General features: G+C 37.3%; 1 protein-coding gene across 6 annotated transcripts in view; it reads right to left on the bottom strand.

Moving 5' to 3' along the window:
* Positions 1–9,039: 9,039 nt before the first annotated feature.
* The window catches only part of inpp4b (inositol polyphosphate-4-phosphatase type II B), a 259,571-nt gene continuing 251,305 nt past the window's right edge, over positions 9,040–17,305 (bottom strand). For 3 of the 6 annotated variants that reach the window (XM_038271096.1, XM_038271100.1, XM_038271101.1), the window contains one exon: positions 16,133–16,328. In XM_038271096.1, the coding sequence (XP_038127024.1) occupies positions 16,154–16,328 (175 nt within the window). In that variant the 3' untranslated portion in view covers positions 16,133–16,153. Of the gene's footprint in view, positions 10,004–16,132; positions 16,329–17,305 lie in introns of those variants that run through there. The other 3 variants (XM_038271098.1, XM_038271099.1, XM_038271097.1) reach the window with 2 other exon arrangements.

The following is a 17,305-nucleotide window of genomic DNA, read 5'->3' as shown; positions in this document are numbered from 1 at the left end:
TGTGCATCATTGTCTTGTTCTGTGCAGCAGCCCTGCATAGCAGCGGTGCAGGCTGATGTGAGGCCTGAAAGGCTGACATGGCTGACATGGTTGAGTATTGTGTAAAAACACAATATCTTTTGTCAGTCATCGCCAGAGGCGTGCACAGACATTTTGGGGGGCAGGTGCTCAGGAGGGGGGGGGAGGGCACTTTTTAGCGCACGTGGAACACTTAATTATAAAAAAAAATACACGCATGTTGAATGAAATTTGACTTTTATTTGTAACATTCTCTAAACGTTAGTTTTCAATGGAAAAAAGTCACATCACCAACAGAACAGACTAAAGCGTACTTCTTTCATCTGGCTCATCTCCCTGCTCTCCCTCATCCATCTGTTCTCCCTCACCCATCTGTTCTCCCTCATCCTGGTCTTTTTCTGTCTCTGTGTCTTCCCTGAACTCTTCCTCATCTCCTGTCCTGGTAGATGTTGATGGTATAGAGCTTCCCTGCTGTGACTGGCTACAATATATTAATAATAACCATCATGACAATAATAATGATAATAATAATAATAATAGCTTTAACAAATATGCCACATTAGTTTAAATAATGAGCTACAGTATTAGGGCAACATGACTGGAAGTCTTGTCACGTGGATATGACTTATGGTAGCCTACAAAATAATAGCTATTTTAATACCTGCTGCACAAACCACTTAAAAATAAAATGTGAACAGCTTTTAAGATTTTTCAATACGATTAACCCTCCTTTCTTGGCATTGTGCTGCAATTACTAAATCAATATACAATTAAGACAATAAAGAGACCAAAATGTGTTCATTTATGTTGCCTAACAAAACCTATACAACAGAAAACGTTTGTCTTAACACATAGATTTGTACAGAAGAGGATTAGGGCCACTGAAAAAAAAAAAGTTAACTGATTTTTAAATTTTATTTCAGTTTAACATGGGAAAAAAGTCAGAATTCTGACTTTTTTCCCATGTTAAACTGAAATAAAATTTAAAAATCAGTTAACTTATTTTTTTTTTTTCAGTAGCCCTAATCCTCTTCCGTAGATTTGCAATTGCAAACTCTACCAAAATTATTTGTAGCCTATGTGGTCGTCCTCACGTTATCTGTCATTGGCTTGGGCTACAGTGTAAAACTTTCAGAATCAGAATCAGGTTTATTGCCATTGTTAGTGAAGGAGTTCACAAACTAGGAATTTTTTATGGTACAATCGTGCAACATGAAACATATAATATGGAATAGCTAAATAAAATTATAAAAATATCTAAAAACTATGGGTATACGTCATGCAATAAAATAGACTAATGTATTCACTTAAGATAAAAATATGGATATAAAATATAAAAAGTAAAATAGCATCTTACAAGGAGACAACTAGTTTATCAGGTGACCAGTCGGCAAAATGCTTGTTTGGTGCTGCTGAATGAGACATTTTAATGCACAACAAAATGATTCTGCTTGATCTGTATATTACCTGGCTAATGGGGCACGGGAGAAGCAGCCTGTCAGCGACCGTTCCTGCTATCTGAAGATGCTTACTGAACCGCTATGATGCTGCGCATCTGGCATGCCCTGCGGGCGACCGCGCGAGTTCACGTGACAAAGGGAGAGAGATAGGCTGGTCAGGTGTGCACAAGGAGGTGGCTCATTTCGGGGCATTGTTTCAGTCGTTTTTAATGGCTCAGGTTTTCAAAAGCTCATTTCAAAACCGACCTCAGTAAAATTTTAATAATATTAATAATAATAAAAAAAAAAACGAGTTTCAAAAGGGCATTTTCTTTGATAAAGGGCAAACTTCCTAGTGCTTTAGCACTACCTAGTGTCTATGTATGCACGCCCCTGGTCATCGCAGATGGTTGAACTCATTTGAAGACAGAATCATATCTAATAGTGATTCCAAACCTTGCCGTCTTTTAATTATGATTTAGTTTCACAGCAAATAATTACAATTATAGAAAATACTCATGAGTGGTAGTAGCTGCCATATCTAGTACAGCCACAAATTTTTACGACCTCATGGTGTCAGACTAAAATCAACGCATAAACTCAACATACCTGTAAAGGTTTTATGAGCCATGAATGTGTGTTAGTGTTTGGTCAGCAGGATGCAGCGTCATGCAGAGGGCTGCTAACTGGAGGGGGGGGTGGTTTACTAAATATGGTATGGCTTACCATTTTGCTGCTTTTATTTTTATCCGTCTGGACTTCTGCAATGCCCTTTATTCAGGTATTAGCCAACTAGCTCTCACCCGTCTGCAGTTAGTCCATTATGCATCAGCGCGTCTTTTAACGAAGACCAGAAAACATCAACCCATTACTCTAATTCTTGCATCTCTGCACTGGTATCTGTTTTATTTTTTAGAATTGATTTTAAATTTTTGTTGTTTCTGTTTAGAGCTTTGAATGGGATGCATCCTCAATACATTACCAACGTCCTCCAAACTTATTCTGTGTCATGTGCTCTGAGGGCCATCTTCAACTACTCATGCCTAAGACAGGGCTTAAAACCAGAGGGGTCAGAGCCTTTTCTATAGTTGGCCCCAAACTTAAGAACAGCCTCCACAGTGGAGTGTTTAAAGTCTTAAAGGAAAAACTATTTTCTTTTTTACATTGGCCCCTTGATTTTAGATTATTACATCATGTTCTACTCACCCATTTTAGTTTTGTGTCATTTGGAGCTGTTCTGAAGATATTCGGTTTTGTAATTCAAGTAACGTCTTCCTATGGGCAACGAGTTGAAGGCACAAACTTAACTATTCATAATTTATTCTGTATGTTCTGCCAGCATTCATAACATGTAGGTGAATCACTGTCCCCCAGACATCCACGGTTATATTTTTCATATTTATATGTTTTAAAAACAAAGCGCAGTGTGTATGACGTCATCCGAGCACTGGATTGGAGTTGTGACAGGCAGCCCTGGCCACAGACGCCTACGCTCTACCCCTTCTATTCGTTTGGCTAGCTAATCTGAAACGTTCAGTTCCATTTCGAGAGCGAGATCATCTATGGTAGTAGCAGTGATGGGCAGTATCGCGCTATATGTAGCGAAGCTATTAGTTTAACTACATTTTCCAGTAGCTTGACCGTAGCGTCGCTGCTTTATTTATCAAGTAACTTTCCAGTAGTGACGTTATTGTTTTTATCAAGTAACGACGTAGCGTCCACAAACGCTACAAAATCCAGGGCAAAACTAAGTAATGAAAGCAGGTTTTCTATTTTTGTAACAACAATCGGAGTTATTCGTTGGACATTCACGCATGAGCCTCTATTCTGCCTGTCTGTGTCTACGAAACATGCGCATGCGTACTGCAGTGGAACTCAATGAATGACACACGCAGAGCCACACACACAGGATCGCAACCACACCGTGGCCTTATCTTCAGAGATTTTGAAACTTGTTGAATCCTCTGATAAAAAGTATGTATTCAGATGTTTTAAGGCTTATTTGCACAGATAAGATTTTTTAGGTATGGAGGAACAGCTCTCCCATATATAAAAATAAATACATAAAGAAATACATGCTCAATAAATGAATAAGCATTCAATTAATTACCCCCCAAAATACAATGAATAAATGTGTAGGTAGAAATTAAATTTTACAGTGAGACATAAATGTATTTATATCTCTTAATTAGCTTCTTTATTTTTTCACCTTCTTTTGTAAACAGTTTAATTTGTTACTTGGATAGACTGTTTAATTGAGGTCTGAAGAAGTTTTCTCTAAGGGAGACCCTAAAGAAATAAGATGCCTTTTGTAGGGTTTTGTTTTCCCTAGAGATGTCCATTGAATGCAAACTCATAGCCATGTCTCCATGTGTAAAACACTGCACAGTTTTATTATGCTTTTTATTATGCTGATCATAAAACAATTTTATACTGTGTTATGTCATTGGCTGATCTTTAATAAATATTTCAACCAGTGTATCAGACTCATTTTGAATTGACATTAGCTTGGTACAACGTTAAGTAGCTTCTGATGTAGTTAAGCTACTGTTAACACATTAGTGTAACTTAGCTTGCTATAATTCTTTAGGTGGTAGCTTTGGTGTAGTGAAGCTTAATTTATTGTTGAGTAACTGATAGCTTAGCTCACTACACTGGACAAGTAGCTTGTCCAACACTGGGTAGTAGCACTAGACATCTTCCAGGCATGTGAGTAAAACTAGCAGCAGTTCAGTGGACAGGATGAATGAATGGAAGCCGGCGAGCGTGGATGACGGATGATTACCAAGTAATTATGTAGTTCTCTGTGTCCTTTTTGTTTATTTATTTTATTTTTTTTTTAACTCTTACTGCTTATTTGTGTTTGTGTCAGGTTTTTTGCTAGTTTTTATATACAGCAAATGGGAAATATTTTTTAATGTGCTATATAAATAAAGTGAATTGGAATGAATTGTTTGAAGAAAATTAAGAGGGAGGAAGAAGTACGGTGAGAAAAGGTGCAACAGGGACAATCACTTCACAAGGAATGGACTGGAGTTGGAGTCAGTGCATCAAGAACTGCCTTATATTAACAGACATAAACTAGACACGGGCTACTATAGAACCAGAGGCATCAAGAGAAGCATCTTACATGGGCTAAGGAGGAAGGAACTAGATGGCTAAATGTAGACCGAAGTTTTCAGGTGAAAATAAATTCTGCAGAAAATCTACCTGCTCTGTCAAGAGGAAGATGAGACACCAGAACCAGTTAGGGAGATGAACTAAAGGCAGCTATAAAAGCAACCTGGGCTTCGACTGGACCTCATCAGAACCACAGGCTGATGGCCTTCAGGCGACGGAGCATTAAAGGAAGAACTGAGTACTGAGTGCATAGAAATGGACCTGAGTATCAGAGGTCCAATATTAAAAGTCTTCTTTTCTGGTTGGTCTAATGAGAATTTCTAATTTACTAAAAAATTTTTTGTTTTCTTTACTTTTAAGCTTGGAGTTGATCTCTTTCTGTGTCATGAGTCTGTGGAAACTGACTTTGTGAGAGATGTTTGCACTGAAGAAGCATCCACTGTGGATCGTCAAATCCTCACCATCTCACTTAACTCTTCCAGGTTCCAGAAATGCTGTTAGTTTTCCATCAGATTCTCTCTTCGGTCCATTGAACCCCCATTGAACTCTCCCATATTTCTTATCATTGGGTCTTTTGTCTTTCGTTGGATCAAACTTTGACTTAAACAAAGACAAACCAGGCCTGCGGTTTCTTTTCTTCCTACGTGCCACTGTTTTTGTACCACTCTCTCTATATAACAAAGGGATTCTTGTATGAACAAGACATTGCTTCTCTCAGTTCAGCTAAAGGGTGGAACCTGACAAGTTGAGAACAAGCAGAAGGATTTGTCCCTGAACATTAGTATCCTCTTATTTGTTGCGCAATCACTGTTCCCAAAGCCAAAGGTTTGATTTGAAGAACTTAAAGCCTCAGCATAGAGGAAACAAAACAAACCGTGCTCTATGTTCTTGTTTGGGTTTAAATGTGTCTTTAGAAGATGACAGATCATCCTTCAAACTTAAATACATGATGAGGCTAGATAAAGATGATTGCTCAATCATTTGTCAGAGGATGAATTACTGCTGAGAGAAAGTAAAAATGTATGAGATAAGAAGCAGATAGTTGGAAAGGTCTTTACATCCTCTTTCTCGTGTCGAGAGAAGTCAAATTCAAAGACATGCTTGTAAATTCAGCTGTTTTCTGGAATCCCAGTTTTCTCAGCATGTGCATACTCCGCCTCTGGTAGGTAGGATTATCATCAATATTTCTATTTGCCCTAAAATAAAAAGCTTTTTTATTATTCTGCACAGTTTATTCACAGGCCCAGGGAAAATATATTTGTAGGGTTCTTGATGGATTAAGGCACATTTGGATAGATTTTTATCTTGTTCTTATTTTGTGTCCATTATAACCATGAAATCAGCAGAGAGAGAAAGGGGGAAGATATGCATGTGGTCTTGGACAGCTGTACTGAAATATCTGTCAGGGGAGGCACCACTTCTCAACCAGACTCCACCAACATCTGGAGGTGTATTTTATGTTCCCCTTAAAGAATCTTTAGTTGCACATCATGAAAAAATAGCAAGGAACCTTCGTAGATATCAGGATGTAACCTGATCTCTGTTGCCTGTTTATTCCTGCAGCTGTCAGATGATATAATAGGGCAGGATATCTGGTGTTTCTGGCATCAGTTGTGTTAAAGCTGCATTACTTTGCAATTACTCTGGCAAGGAATGTAAACTGAGTGTCTGTTGTTGAATAGTATTCGGTGATATATAGACTGATAATAGTGTGTCTTTATCTTGTGTTTGTTTAGTTTGTAGTTTATATAATATTATAAATTGCTGCTGTAAGCCCTGGCATTTTTTCATGTACTGGGGCTAATTTATGGACCATCGCTAACAAATACACATTGTGGATTAACCGATCTACCTTCAAGCATCACACGACAACCTTCACCAAGACTTCTATAATGCAGTTTTACTGGCTTTGGTTATTAACGCGGACAAGACAGGGACTGCTACTGCGTAACGTTCCTTAAATGTAAATGTTCCTTAAAAAAATGATCACATTGTTCCATGGTGTCTGAATGTTTTAATTTCATTGAAAACTGTTGTCAAACATATTCTTATATAAAAATAGTAAATAGATTGTACGTGTACATATTTCTCTATCCTATATCATATTTAGTGCTTAAATCTATATTTGTGTTTTATATTGACTTGCAATTTCTGTATATTTTACTACCCTTATGGAATTGAGGAGGAGTGAACTCGATCAGCTCCTGCCAATGCCTGTGTTTGCTTCAAATTATGAGTCCCCTGTTCTGAGCCTTGACATGACACTGGTTTGTCTTTATCTATAAAACGGTTATTGCTGCTCTTTCATCAACTTGAAAAATCTTTGCACAAGAAAGCAAGAAGGTTATAATCTCTGATTTAGGTTTTCAGCACCACTGGAACCTTAGATTCAAGTGATGTTGAAAAGATTTCAAATCCTTAAGTTAATGCAATCTCTTTTGTCTATATGTAAATGCTTTAGGTTAGAGTTTTAATGTTTTCAATTTGTTCTGTACATTTTTCGGTTTATATTTTATATATACTAACTTTCGTGTAAAAGAGATTTAAGATCTCTATGGGACTAGCCTGATTAAATAAAGGCTAAATAAAGATATATATATATTTTCTGTTTGTCATTGTCTTGGTTCTGTTATGCTTTACTTTGCTCCATGTTTTCTAGTTTTATTGGTTTAATTCATATTTTGTTGTATTTTCTGGATATATGAGTTCTTTGTTGCCCTCTTGTGTTGGTCTCCTTATGCCTACCTCCTTCCTAGACTGCTCTCCACTCACACCTGCTCCTTATCACCTCGTTAGCCCTGCTTTTGTTCAGTCAGCCATATTTACTCCCCCTTGCTGGTTCCTTGTCGTCGCTGGTTCCTCGTTGCTGTTGTCTTCCTACCTCGTCTCTCCCTGGCTCCTCGTGTTCGGTTTCCCCTGCTGTCTCTGTGGTTCTTGTTTGTTTTACATTTTATGTTGGATTTTTGGATTCCTGCCTTTGTTTACTGTTTTCACAATGAAACTGCAAGAAATCACCTCAGCCTCTCTGCCTCTGCATGTTGGTCCTCAAACCTCAACCAAATCATAAAGCTGTTTGCATCTCCTCTTAATGTGCTGAGTCACCTGCAGCTGCATTGGGTGCTATGCAGCAGAAATTTTGGTCCATTACCTGTTTCTTTCCTTCTTTTCAAATTGAGGGGCCATACTGTGGTACATTTTGTGGGATAGAACAGATCACCAGCTGTTTGGGAATGCTCCCAAAGCTCCCCATGGCCGCCCCACCTGTGGCTGTACTAGATATGGCAGCTACTACCACTCATGAGTTGGTCTGCACAGGCACTTAAGAAAGAGCAGATGAACCCACATTTAGTAGCTAAACCATCATTTCTGGAGATGAACAAATAATGGATTGCACAGCCTCTATTAGCCACTACAGCTTCTGACACACAAAGGCACCATTGTAATGCATTGAGAAATGCATAACAATCATGTTTTTATAAAAAAAATAAATAAAATCATGCTGTTTCAATGGGGAAACGGTATACATCTATTATAAAAATCTTCTATCATCCTTATTTTTTCTTCCAATTTTATATAATATGGTGGAACCGAAAGGCTACTTCCTCCTCAGACTGGAGAAGCTTGAAGAAGAATATAGGTTAAATAATTTTTGTTACATAACTGTTAAACTGCTTCTTTTTGCTAAGACCTTTGAAAATGACATTTCATGTCAGTTAGATTTTAATCCCACCAAACTGAAAAAAAAACCCCAAAACAAAACAAATCCCGCCCAATTAGGATACCATTCTATTTAAAAGAGTTTACTGATCTTTAAAAATAACTTGTTTTATTTTGGTGCAGCTTCTGGAGCAGCCCTGATTCAATGCATAGCGGTGGCTCCTTTGTGTCATGCTGTGGTCACATGATGTCCTTCCCAGTTATATAGCTTAGTGGCTTATTCCTTGTGTTCTAACTGAATGACGGAATAGTGTGCATACTTTTCTGACTCCATATTCCTGCCCCTATAAAGCTTTTCTGTTTCCCGAAAATGTTATTTTTCATTGTTGTCTTCAGTGTTTGGAGTAATTGCACTTTAATCATTATCGGAAAACCATAAAGAAAAAAAACCCCAGAAATTCTGTATTATCATGTGTGCAGTGCATCTAGATGTGATTAAATTATGTTAATGTTTTGCTAAAAAAAAATCCCATTTTAGATGACTCCTTGTGTGAGTCCAGTTATATTTAGGCAGGTGAGATTTAGATCAGTTTGTCTAATTAATGTCCATTATTTGACCTTTTTTTTCTATTTATGTCCCTGGATCCCCATGAAACAAAGGAACCAGTTTGCAGTTGCCTTTCTTTTTTTTAGTTAAAAAAGCTGTACATAATCAGAAGGTGATAAGAACCTTTTTTTTAAGTATCACTTTAAGATATTGCTGACATCATGTATTGTTTTGTAAAACAATGGAATGGAGACAAAGTGGTAAACACTGTTTTTTAATAGTAGACAAAGGAAGGCACAGACTGGACTGTGGGAAATGACCAGAAAACAAGGCAGAAGGAGACAAAAGGAACCAGGCAATTAAAACCGTTGGCGGAAGCCATGTGAGAACCATGACAACCAGACAGCTTATGCAGAGAGGAAAGGATGGAGTAGGCATCGCAACACAGCTGACAATTACTCCATCAAAAAAAAGGTTAACAGCTGAGAGTCATGAAAGTAGAGAGAGCAGAAGTTTATTCATGCTTAGATGATAAACATTTTTATAAATACATACTGTTAGCTGCAAACAGTAGTGAAGTATAAAATAGATTTTCACTAAGAGCAACATTTTCTTTATTTATGGCAACATTTTAACAAACAAACTTTCAAATAAACGTGGGAAACATGCATTAAACTTTAAACCAAGTCAACAATATCAAAATTGTACAAACTGAAAATAAGCATATATATGGTCTTTTTAGAAATTAGGCACTTTTAGCTATTCTTCTAATACAGCAAAGAGAAAAAATAGCCACAGTTGAGCAGACGAATCGCATAAAAAATATTTTCATTTACACACACAGACCTAAATATGGCATAGAGCTGAGTACTGCCACCAGGGCGATACAAATGAGCATTAAGGTAGAAAGTGCATCTTGTTTTGAAGCAATACTGTTACGTCCAGTTTTGTGGAAGACAATAACTGTACCAAGTTTATATAAATACAAATAAAAATAACTTTTTACCTTTTCATTCTTCTTTGTAAGCACCCAAGTTAAAATCCTTGATACTACGAAATGTTTATTTACACACCGCATGCCATGCATCCTTAGGAGTCAACTTTGCCATAAGTCCCCTCTGGAGGTCGGTAGCATTTTGGGAAGGCCATCAGCTGCAACATGTTGAAGGCGTATTTCCTGCATCTGATATTCTTTTCAACATTTTCAATCCGACATCCTTCTCTGATGATGAAATAAACGATGAAGAAAATTGAAATAAGGGAAAGAAAAAAATGACAAAAGGTGAAAATGAGCGATGGTTTTATGTCTGACAATAAACTTGATTGATGAAGGTGACTTAAAATTCATTATTTCTATAATTTTCAGAACATGTTATTATAATAATGATGATTAATGATTAACATTCCATATACAGGGCTCCATGTTCCACAAGGTGTTGCACTGACAGATTAACCTTCATTTGGTGTACCTTAGTGTTGTTTATTCTCCAATTTCTACTAAGACTCACCAAGAGATGAGTCTTCAAGGATCAAAAACTGTCTCAAACTGTCTAGCTTTCCAGCTTTAGTAAACTGGGAACACTTAATAACATGGATCAACATCACAGACTGACTTAGCATGATGGAACAGGAACAGACAGGAAAAGACAGCACGAGTGCCATATTTTATGATGTGATTAAATCGAGGAAAAAGTAAAGTAATTATAAAAACAGAACAAAGAAGCACAATCAGAAATGAAAAAATGATACATGAGTGTTGCTGTGAAATGAAGAACAGAGTTTGATTGAATTTAGAAAGTGGATCATAGCCTTTAAAGGAAGTTGAAGTGTTAGGGTACATTGCTTTGCTTTCTAACCATCCTTATCCATCATGAATACAGCCTGTAGGTTTTAATTAGATTACGGTACATTGAGTCTTGACGTACATTGAGTCTTGACGTATGCCATCATTCAATCATGAGTACAGCCTGTAGGCGATATGTTTTGGCTTGTTGGACCTACTGCTTCCCTCATAATTTTTTGGTTGAAGGAGCTGAAGCAAAGTCAGTACACTGTCTTGCCCCTGGCACTTTCTTTGCTACAGGCATATAACATTTCACTTGTACATATACAGACATTTTGTTCGTAGAACAAAATGGAAAGAATGGGTATCTTAGGATCCCTCAGACTACTTGAAAGATGTGTGTAACCTACTGTCAGCTAAAGCCCGTCACACCTTGACCACTTAGACAGCATATGCCTGCCATATGAAAAATTTGGTAAAAATGCTGGCATACGTCGGATAACTTATGGGACAGTTTTGTATAAGTTTTGTGTTAAAGAATAGGCTCTGTGCTTGGTGGCAGGTTGGTTCCAGGTACTCAGAGGTACTCAGAGATTCACTTCCATACAGAAAGCCCATATTCTTACCTTCTGCTACCACAGTATACATGTCAGATTAAATAATACTACGTATACTTCAGCGATAGTATCAAGGTGTTCCTTTATTGAATGTCTTGTACCATGTCTGTTGGTTGTGTTGTTCTTTTTACATCTCTTTGCAGGTGATGAAGCAGATTGAAAATGTTTAATCATTATCTCCCTTTTATCTTCTATTTAATCTTTTCTCCTTTTTTCTGTTTTTCTTTCCTGTTGTACTTACATTGAGGTGTCCATATAATCTGTAAAACTCCCTATATTATTTTTAATTTCATTTTAATTATAATAAAGCTATTTATATGCATACATCAAGTGGAACACTACGGCAGTAGCCGTACTGCTCCACTTGTGAAAGTAAAGTCTGTTGGGCTCTTTTTGGCATCAAAACAATTATTCTTATTGCCACGTTCCCAGAAAGGACACTGAAAAAAAATATAAAAAAAGATAGGCTCTGTATTTGTACCTTGAAGCTCTATCTCTCTGGTTCTTTTTCCTGAAAAGAGATCACTGGGGACAAACTCTTTAAATAACACTTCATAACTTATATGTATTGAATAACCAGGAGACAACAGATTCTGATAGAAACTGTAATCTTACTCAGATCAGAGAAATAGCTTAAAATGTACAGAAGGCAGCTGCTCCCCTCCGGGCTCACCTCTCAGGAAGTGGCCCTGCTTAACAGTTAAAAAGTAATTTTATACATCTCCGGTCTGCCACATCATCTTGTTTTACATCATACACATTAGCAGATGATTAGCCATCCATGGCTCCAGCCTTACAGAAATATTACACTTCGTTCTTAGCTGAAGGACACCGCTCTCATTCCATTTCCAAATCTTTGCCATGTGCAGAATGAAGATTATAACTGTATATCCAGACAGAGGAACTGTCTTAATTAGATTAAAACATCAATTCTGACACGCAACAGGCAGCCAATACCAAGGTGTAATAAACTAACACATCATGAATGATAAATATCCTAACATATGAACACGCTGGCACAAGTCGACATACAGCAAGTACATTGAGTCTTGACGTATGCCATCATTCAATCATTGACATATGGTAATTGTAGGTTACTCATAAGTCGTGTTGTCTAGCTCAGTGTTTTTCATCCCTGGTCCTCAAGGCACACTGCTCTGCATGTTTTGGATGTTTCTGAGCTTCAGCCCACCTGATTCAGATGATTGCAGTTCAGCAAAGCCTAATAATCTGCTATCAGTTGATAACAGGTGTGTGAAAGCTGGGAAACATCTAAAACATGCAGGGCAGGGTGCCTTGAGGACCAGGGTTGAAAACTAGTCTAGCTTATCCAAAATCTATGAGTAACTTGTGCATAACTTATTCGTAACTTATCATGAACTTATCTCCAATGCTTATCACCGTATTTGAAGTGTTCCAGGCGAGCACTGAACGTCTTTCCAACTTCCAACAGCCACTGTATAATGGCGTATTGGGAGCGTTTTGGTATCAGAGGGGGTTTCCTGAATATATCCCCATTATATAGTGAGAGAGAAGGTGAGAGTGATGGGTCCTCCCTACGCCCATGGCCACAAGCAACAAACTGTCTCGCAGACATGATGCTGATTCTGCTGCGACTGCCAAACTTCTTTCTTTGTTTCTTTTTTGGCGGATGGTAAAAAGCAGCTAGATTAATACCGCCATCAAAGAAATGTTTTTATGCAGGTCGGGCGCCTTCGGGCACATTGCTGCCCCCCTATGATATTTCATGGGCATTACGCTGCCATTCGTTATGCATAAGTTAGGCTGTCGTTGGACATAAGTTCTGGACTCGTTATGAATACTCTATGTATACGAAAAAAATTGAAAAATTAAATAGAAAGTTCAGAGTATACCAGCGTTTTAGAAGATTCTGGGACGTCGACACATGCTGGCTACATCGTCAAGGTGTGACAGGTGCTTAACCTATCAGCTAACCTACCATCAGCTAATGCACTGTCAGCTAAACTATTGTTGCTATTCATGAGGTAATTCAGTGATATTGAATTAGAAGTTCTAGCTCATGGTGTTTTAGTGGGTTGGGGTCAGAGCTGTGTGTGGCCAGTCAGGTGTTTTTTAGCCAAACTCAGCTTCTGTCAGTGAGCCCCAGGGCAGCTGTGGCTACAATGTAGCTTGCCACCATCAGTGTGTGAGTGTGTGTGTGAATGGGTGAATGAATGTAGTGTAAAGCACTTTGGTCAGGTCTCCTAACTTGAATAAAGGCGCTATATAAGTACATGCCATTTACCATTTACCATTAATAGCAACTCAGAGAGGTTCACTACATGTTGCTTTTTCCTAACATGGATCTGTTACTCTAATTAGTAGATTAGTACAAAAATCTTATCCCAACTTTAAAATTCTAAGTTCTTATTTAAGATAAGATAAGATTTACTTTATTGTGCCAAAGGAAATTTGATTTTGGTACAGACTGGCTGCTACATAGTCCAACTATGTGTCACACTGCATTCACACATAAATACACTGCTATAAAAATTCCATTATAGGACAATAAATAAATACATAAATACACAATAAAAAATTAGAAAAAAGTATAAAAACCCTTCTTTAAAAAAAATCTGTTATGTGAAATAATGAATACATAAGAAAAAGCATGTCAGTTTAGTTAAAATTTTGTTACTGCTTGATACTGTTTATTGCCTTAATGGAAAGCGGAACAAATGAGTTCTTATAGCGGTTCAATCTACAGGCAGGGACGTACATTCTAATGTTTTAGGAAGGGATTGCGATATTATGTCTCTGTTTTAGAATAGTGTTAGATTATCAGAAGAGGAGAAAGGAAGAAGACTGAATGAGAGTGGAGGAAGATTGGTGATGGAAAGAACAGCTGAAGAGAAGGGAGAAAAATCTACTTGACGAGTAAAGCAGAGAGCAGACAGAAGTCAGCAGAGGGTTAGAAAGAAAAGACACACCTGGATTAATCAGCTTGTCCAGTAATGAAAGAGGAAAAAAAAAAGAGCTGTTTGAATTTCTGGAAGTAGCGGAGCTGTGCACAGAACCCGTTAGTGGGAGAAATTAATCTGCCTCTTTGAGATGCACAGGTCCCCTGATGCGGTCAGTTGTTGACAGAAATAAACATACAGTTTTGCTTGAAAGTTTACATACCCTTCCATTTAAGACCATCCATTCAGTTAAAATTGGCAAAAGTAATAATAAATAAAAATATAGTAACGGAATAATGACATTGATTTTGGATATATATTTAAATACATATGTAAATATTAATAAACAATTCAAGTAAATAAGTCTAACTAAAATTTTCCTGAGCAACACTTTGAGGCAATCCCTGAAATCAATGTTTTCTGTAATATTAAGGAAATGTTCAGTCAGACTTCTGCACCTGTTCACAGGTATGTTTGTTCCCTTTTAATGACCAAGGTACTTTCATTTGTCTGGGACAGTTTTTTTGTTGTTGTTTTCTTGAAATAAGATTTCAAAATCAATACTTAATTTTACTAAATTATCGCTTGTTAATTTTGATTTATGTTTATATTTTTCAGTTGTTTGTAATTCTGATACCTAGTGTGAATTAGTCATTTTCTTTAATGGGAGGGCATGTAAAATTCTAAGCACAACTGTTTATCATCCTTTACCTGCAGGTTTGACAACTACTTGTTTTTTATCCATCTTCATCTAGAAAATAATTGTTTTTATATGTATGTAGATGTGGGCAGAATGAATATTTGTAGGTAGGAAAACTCTGTCTCTACAGACACCCACAACCATAGGCTAAATGTTGGAGACATATTTGTATTTACTTTTCTGGCTTTTCTGTTCCTCATGTCCTTCTCCCTTTAGGAGACACCAGAGCTCTCTAGGTGCCACAAAAACCACCTTGGACCATCCACTCCCATCTTCACCTCTTTTCCCCAACCCAGAGACACAGCTCTTGTTCTTTGTTAAGAACTCTATTAATTTATTCATTTTATTAACCTAAGGAAATACTAAACATTGTGGAGAGGCACATTCTCACTTTTACACTTGATTTTTGTGGTTTAAATGTTAATAAACATGTAAAAATAAATGAAACCATTATTGTCCCATTTTCATAAATGTAATATTTTCATCTGGGAGCTGGAAATGTCTCAAGGTTGGATTTTAGGAAGCTCGTCACCTTATTAGCGAATTTTAATCAAACTGTTGAAATGACAAAAGCCATAAAGAGAATGTTGCTAAAGCTGGGGTCTCAGTCTAACTTCTGAAAATAATTTCCACAGCACCATCCTCTCTGAAGCAATCATTACATTTGACACAATGATAAGATAAGAGATAAGATAAAATAAAGCAAGATAGGACTTTATTGATCTCTCTGTCTTTTTCCAGTATAATTCATAAGACTCAGTGCTGCAACATGAAACTCTGAGGACAGCAAACTTTATACAGTAGTTCACTGCAGTGTCTATTTTTATGCTAAAGTCCACCAAAGAAGTCTGAACCGTGGTTAAAAGAATTTGCTTCTTTTTCTTGGTATCATCATTTAAAATCTGGCTTCGTTAAAGCTGTTTCTATAGGTTTTATAGAGTTAAGATTTATCTTTAATCAACAGAAGCATGCATAAAACTGAAATGATTTTGAATTACAAAAACTGACAGGGGTATAAAATATTTACATCTCTCTAAAAAGATAATAAGGTTTTGGTTTACAACTTCAGCTCAGAGCTTTATGATTTCAGTGAGAAGGATGAGCTATGGGTAGTTAGCTGAACCGAGCTACAAGCTAAACATAAAACATTAATAAAAGCAGGTTGGATATGTTTTTAAATGTCTCATTATTTTTCTGAAATTGAAATATGGAAAGAATATATGTTTGTTATCAGATTAAAGTTAGTTTACCCACCTTCATCCTCATTGACCTTTCACTAAAACATCAGTTCATCAACAAAGACGCAGCAGACACAGAGGGACAGGCATCATAAGGAGATGTTGTTAGGATTTTATTGATATTTAGCAAGCAGAAAAACAAGACTTAAAATGAGCCACACAACCAGTAAGTGAGAGCTAACAAGCAGCAGGGCAATGGGATAAAAGTGGCGCGATGCTGGTTTGTTTTCTGCAATGGCGCCGGCCTCAGGGTCCTCCCAGTGCCCAATGTCTCCCTGGGAAAGCCGACTGCAGAGACGCCCATCAGAGGGGAAACAGAACGGACAGAAAGATCAAAACGCTGCGGTGTTAGTGCAGAATCGGTGCTGTCTGAGTCGACCTTCTGGCCCTGACTGACCGGTGGAGCAGGTGCCAGGAGGCCGACCCAGACGGACCGCTATTAGAGCAGATCGATGGCTGGCAGTGAAGCAGATGTGAGGAAAAAGGCCTGAGCTGAGACCATGAAGTGACTGGATGGAGGAGGCATGCAGACTGAAATGTGAATCACATAATAAAACATGCCTAAAGGCAGAAACTTCAACCTACAGTGTCAATAAACTCAGTGTTTAGGATGTTTATTCATTACAACGGTGCCATTTAGTTTCCTGCTCAGATGTAACCAGCTCCCTCATTGCTCATTTTGTCAGCCAAGCATGGCAGTCTAACCGGTAAGAGAGCTAAAGCCAAATAAAAAGGCAATTTCAAAAAGGATTTAAAAGGTAAAGTTGAAAAAGAAATCAGGAATACCCTTTTCAAATGTGTTATTAGCAAAAGTATTTATGAATTCTGCTTTTTAAGCTTCATCCAGTAATAGAATTTGAAAATACATTTTCAAATTCCAGTATTTAATAATGGGTTCTTAAATAAAGAGAAATAATAAATACGGTAAATTAGAACATGCTTTTCAAACTGGATATCAAATTGCCTGATTTAAATGTTAAACTTGAAGTGGCTGGTTTTCTTTTTCATTGAATATCTGGCTCATGCATTCGAAAGAGTTTGTTGATTTGTGAATTTTAATGGTTTTTATAAAATGGTCATATTTGTGTCTCAGTGTTAGGCTGGTAAATTTGTACTGGTTGTAAAGCTCTATAATTATCGCCTGTTCTTCTCAAAGCGGTTACATAAATTATTCTGAAACCGACCTTTATTATATAGTCACAGTCAATTCAGTGTCTTTGTCTATAATCACATTGTCTCCTTTCAGATGATCGACACCTTTTAGG

This window comes from Cyprinodon tularosa, unplaced genomic scaffold (assembly GCF_016077235.1).
Source record: "Cyprinodon tularosa strain WSP-4 unplaced genomic scaffold, ASM1607723v1 ctg79, whole genome shotgun sequence".
Lineage (NCBI taxonomy): Eukaryota > Metazoa > Chordata > Actinopteri > Cyprinodontiformes > Cyprinodontidae > Cyprinodon > Cyprinodon tularosa.
The sequence above is the reverse complement of the archived record's forward strand: the minus strand, read 5'-3'. Positions and strand labels throughout refer to the sequence as shown.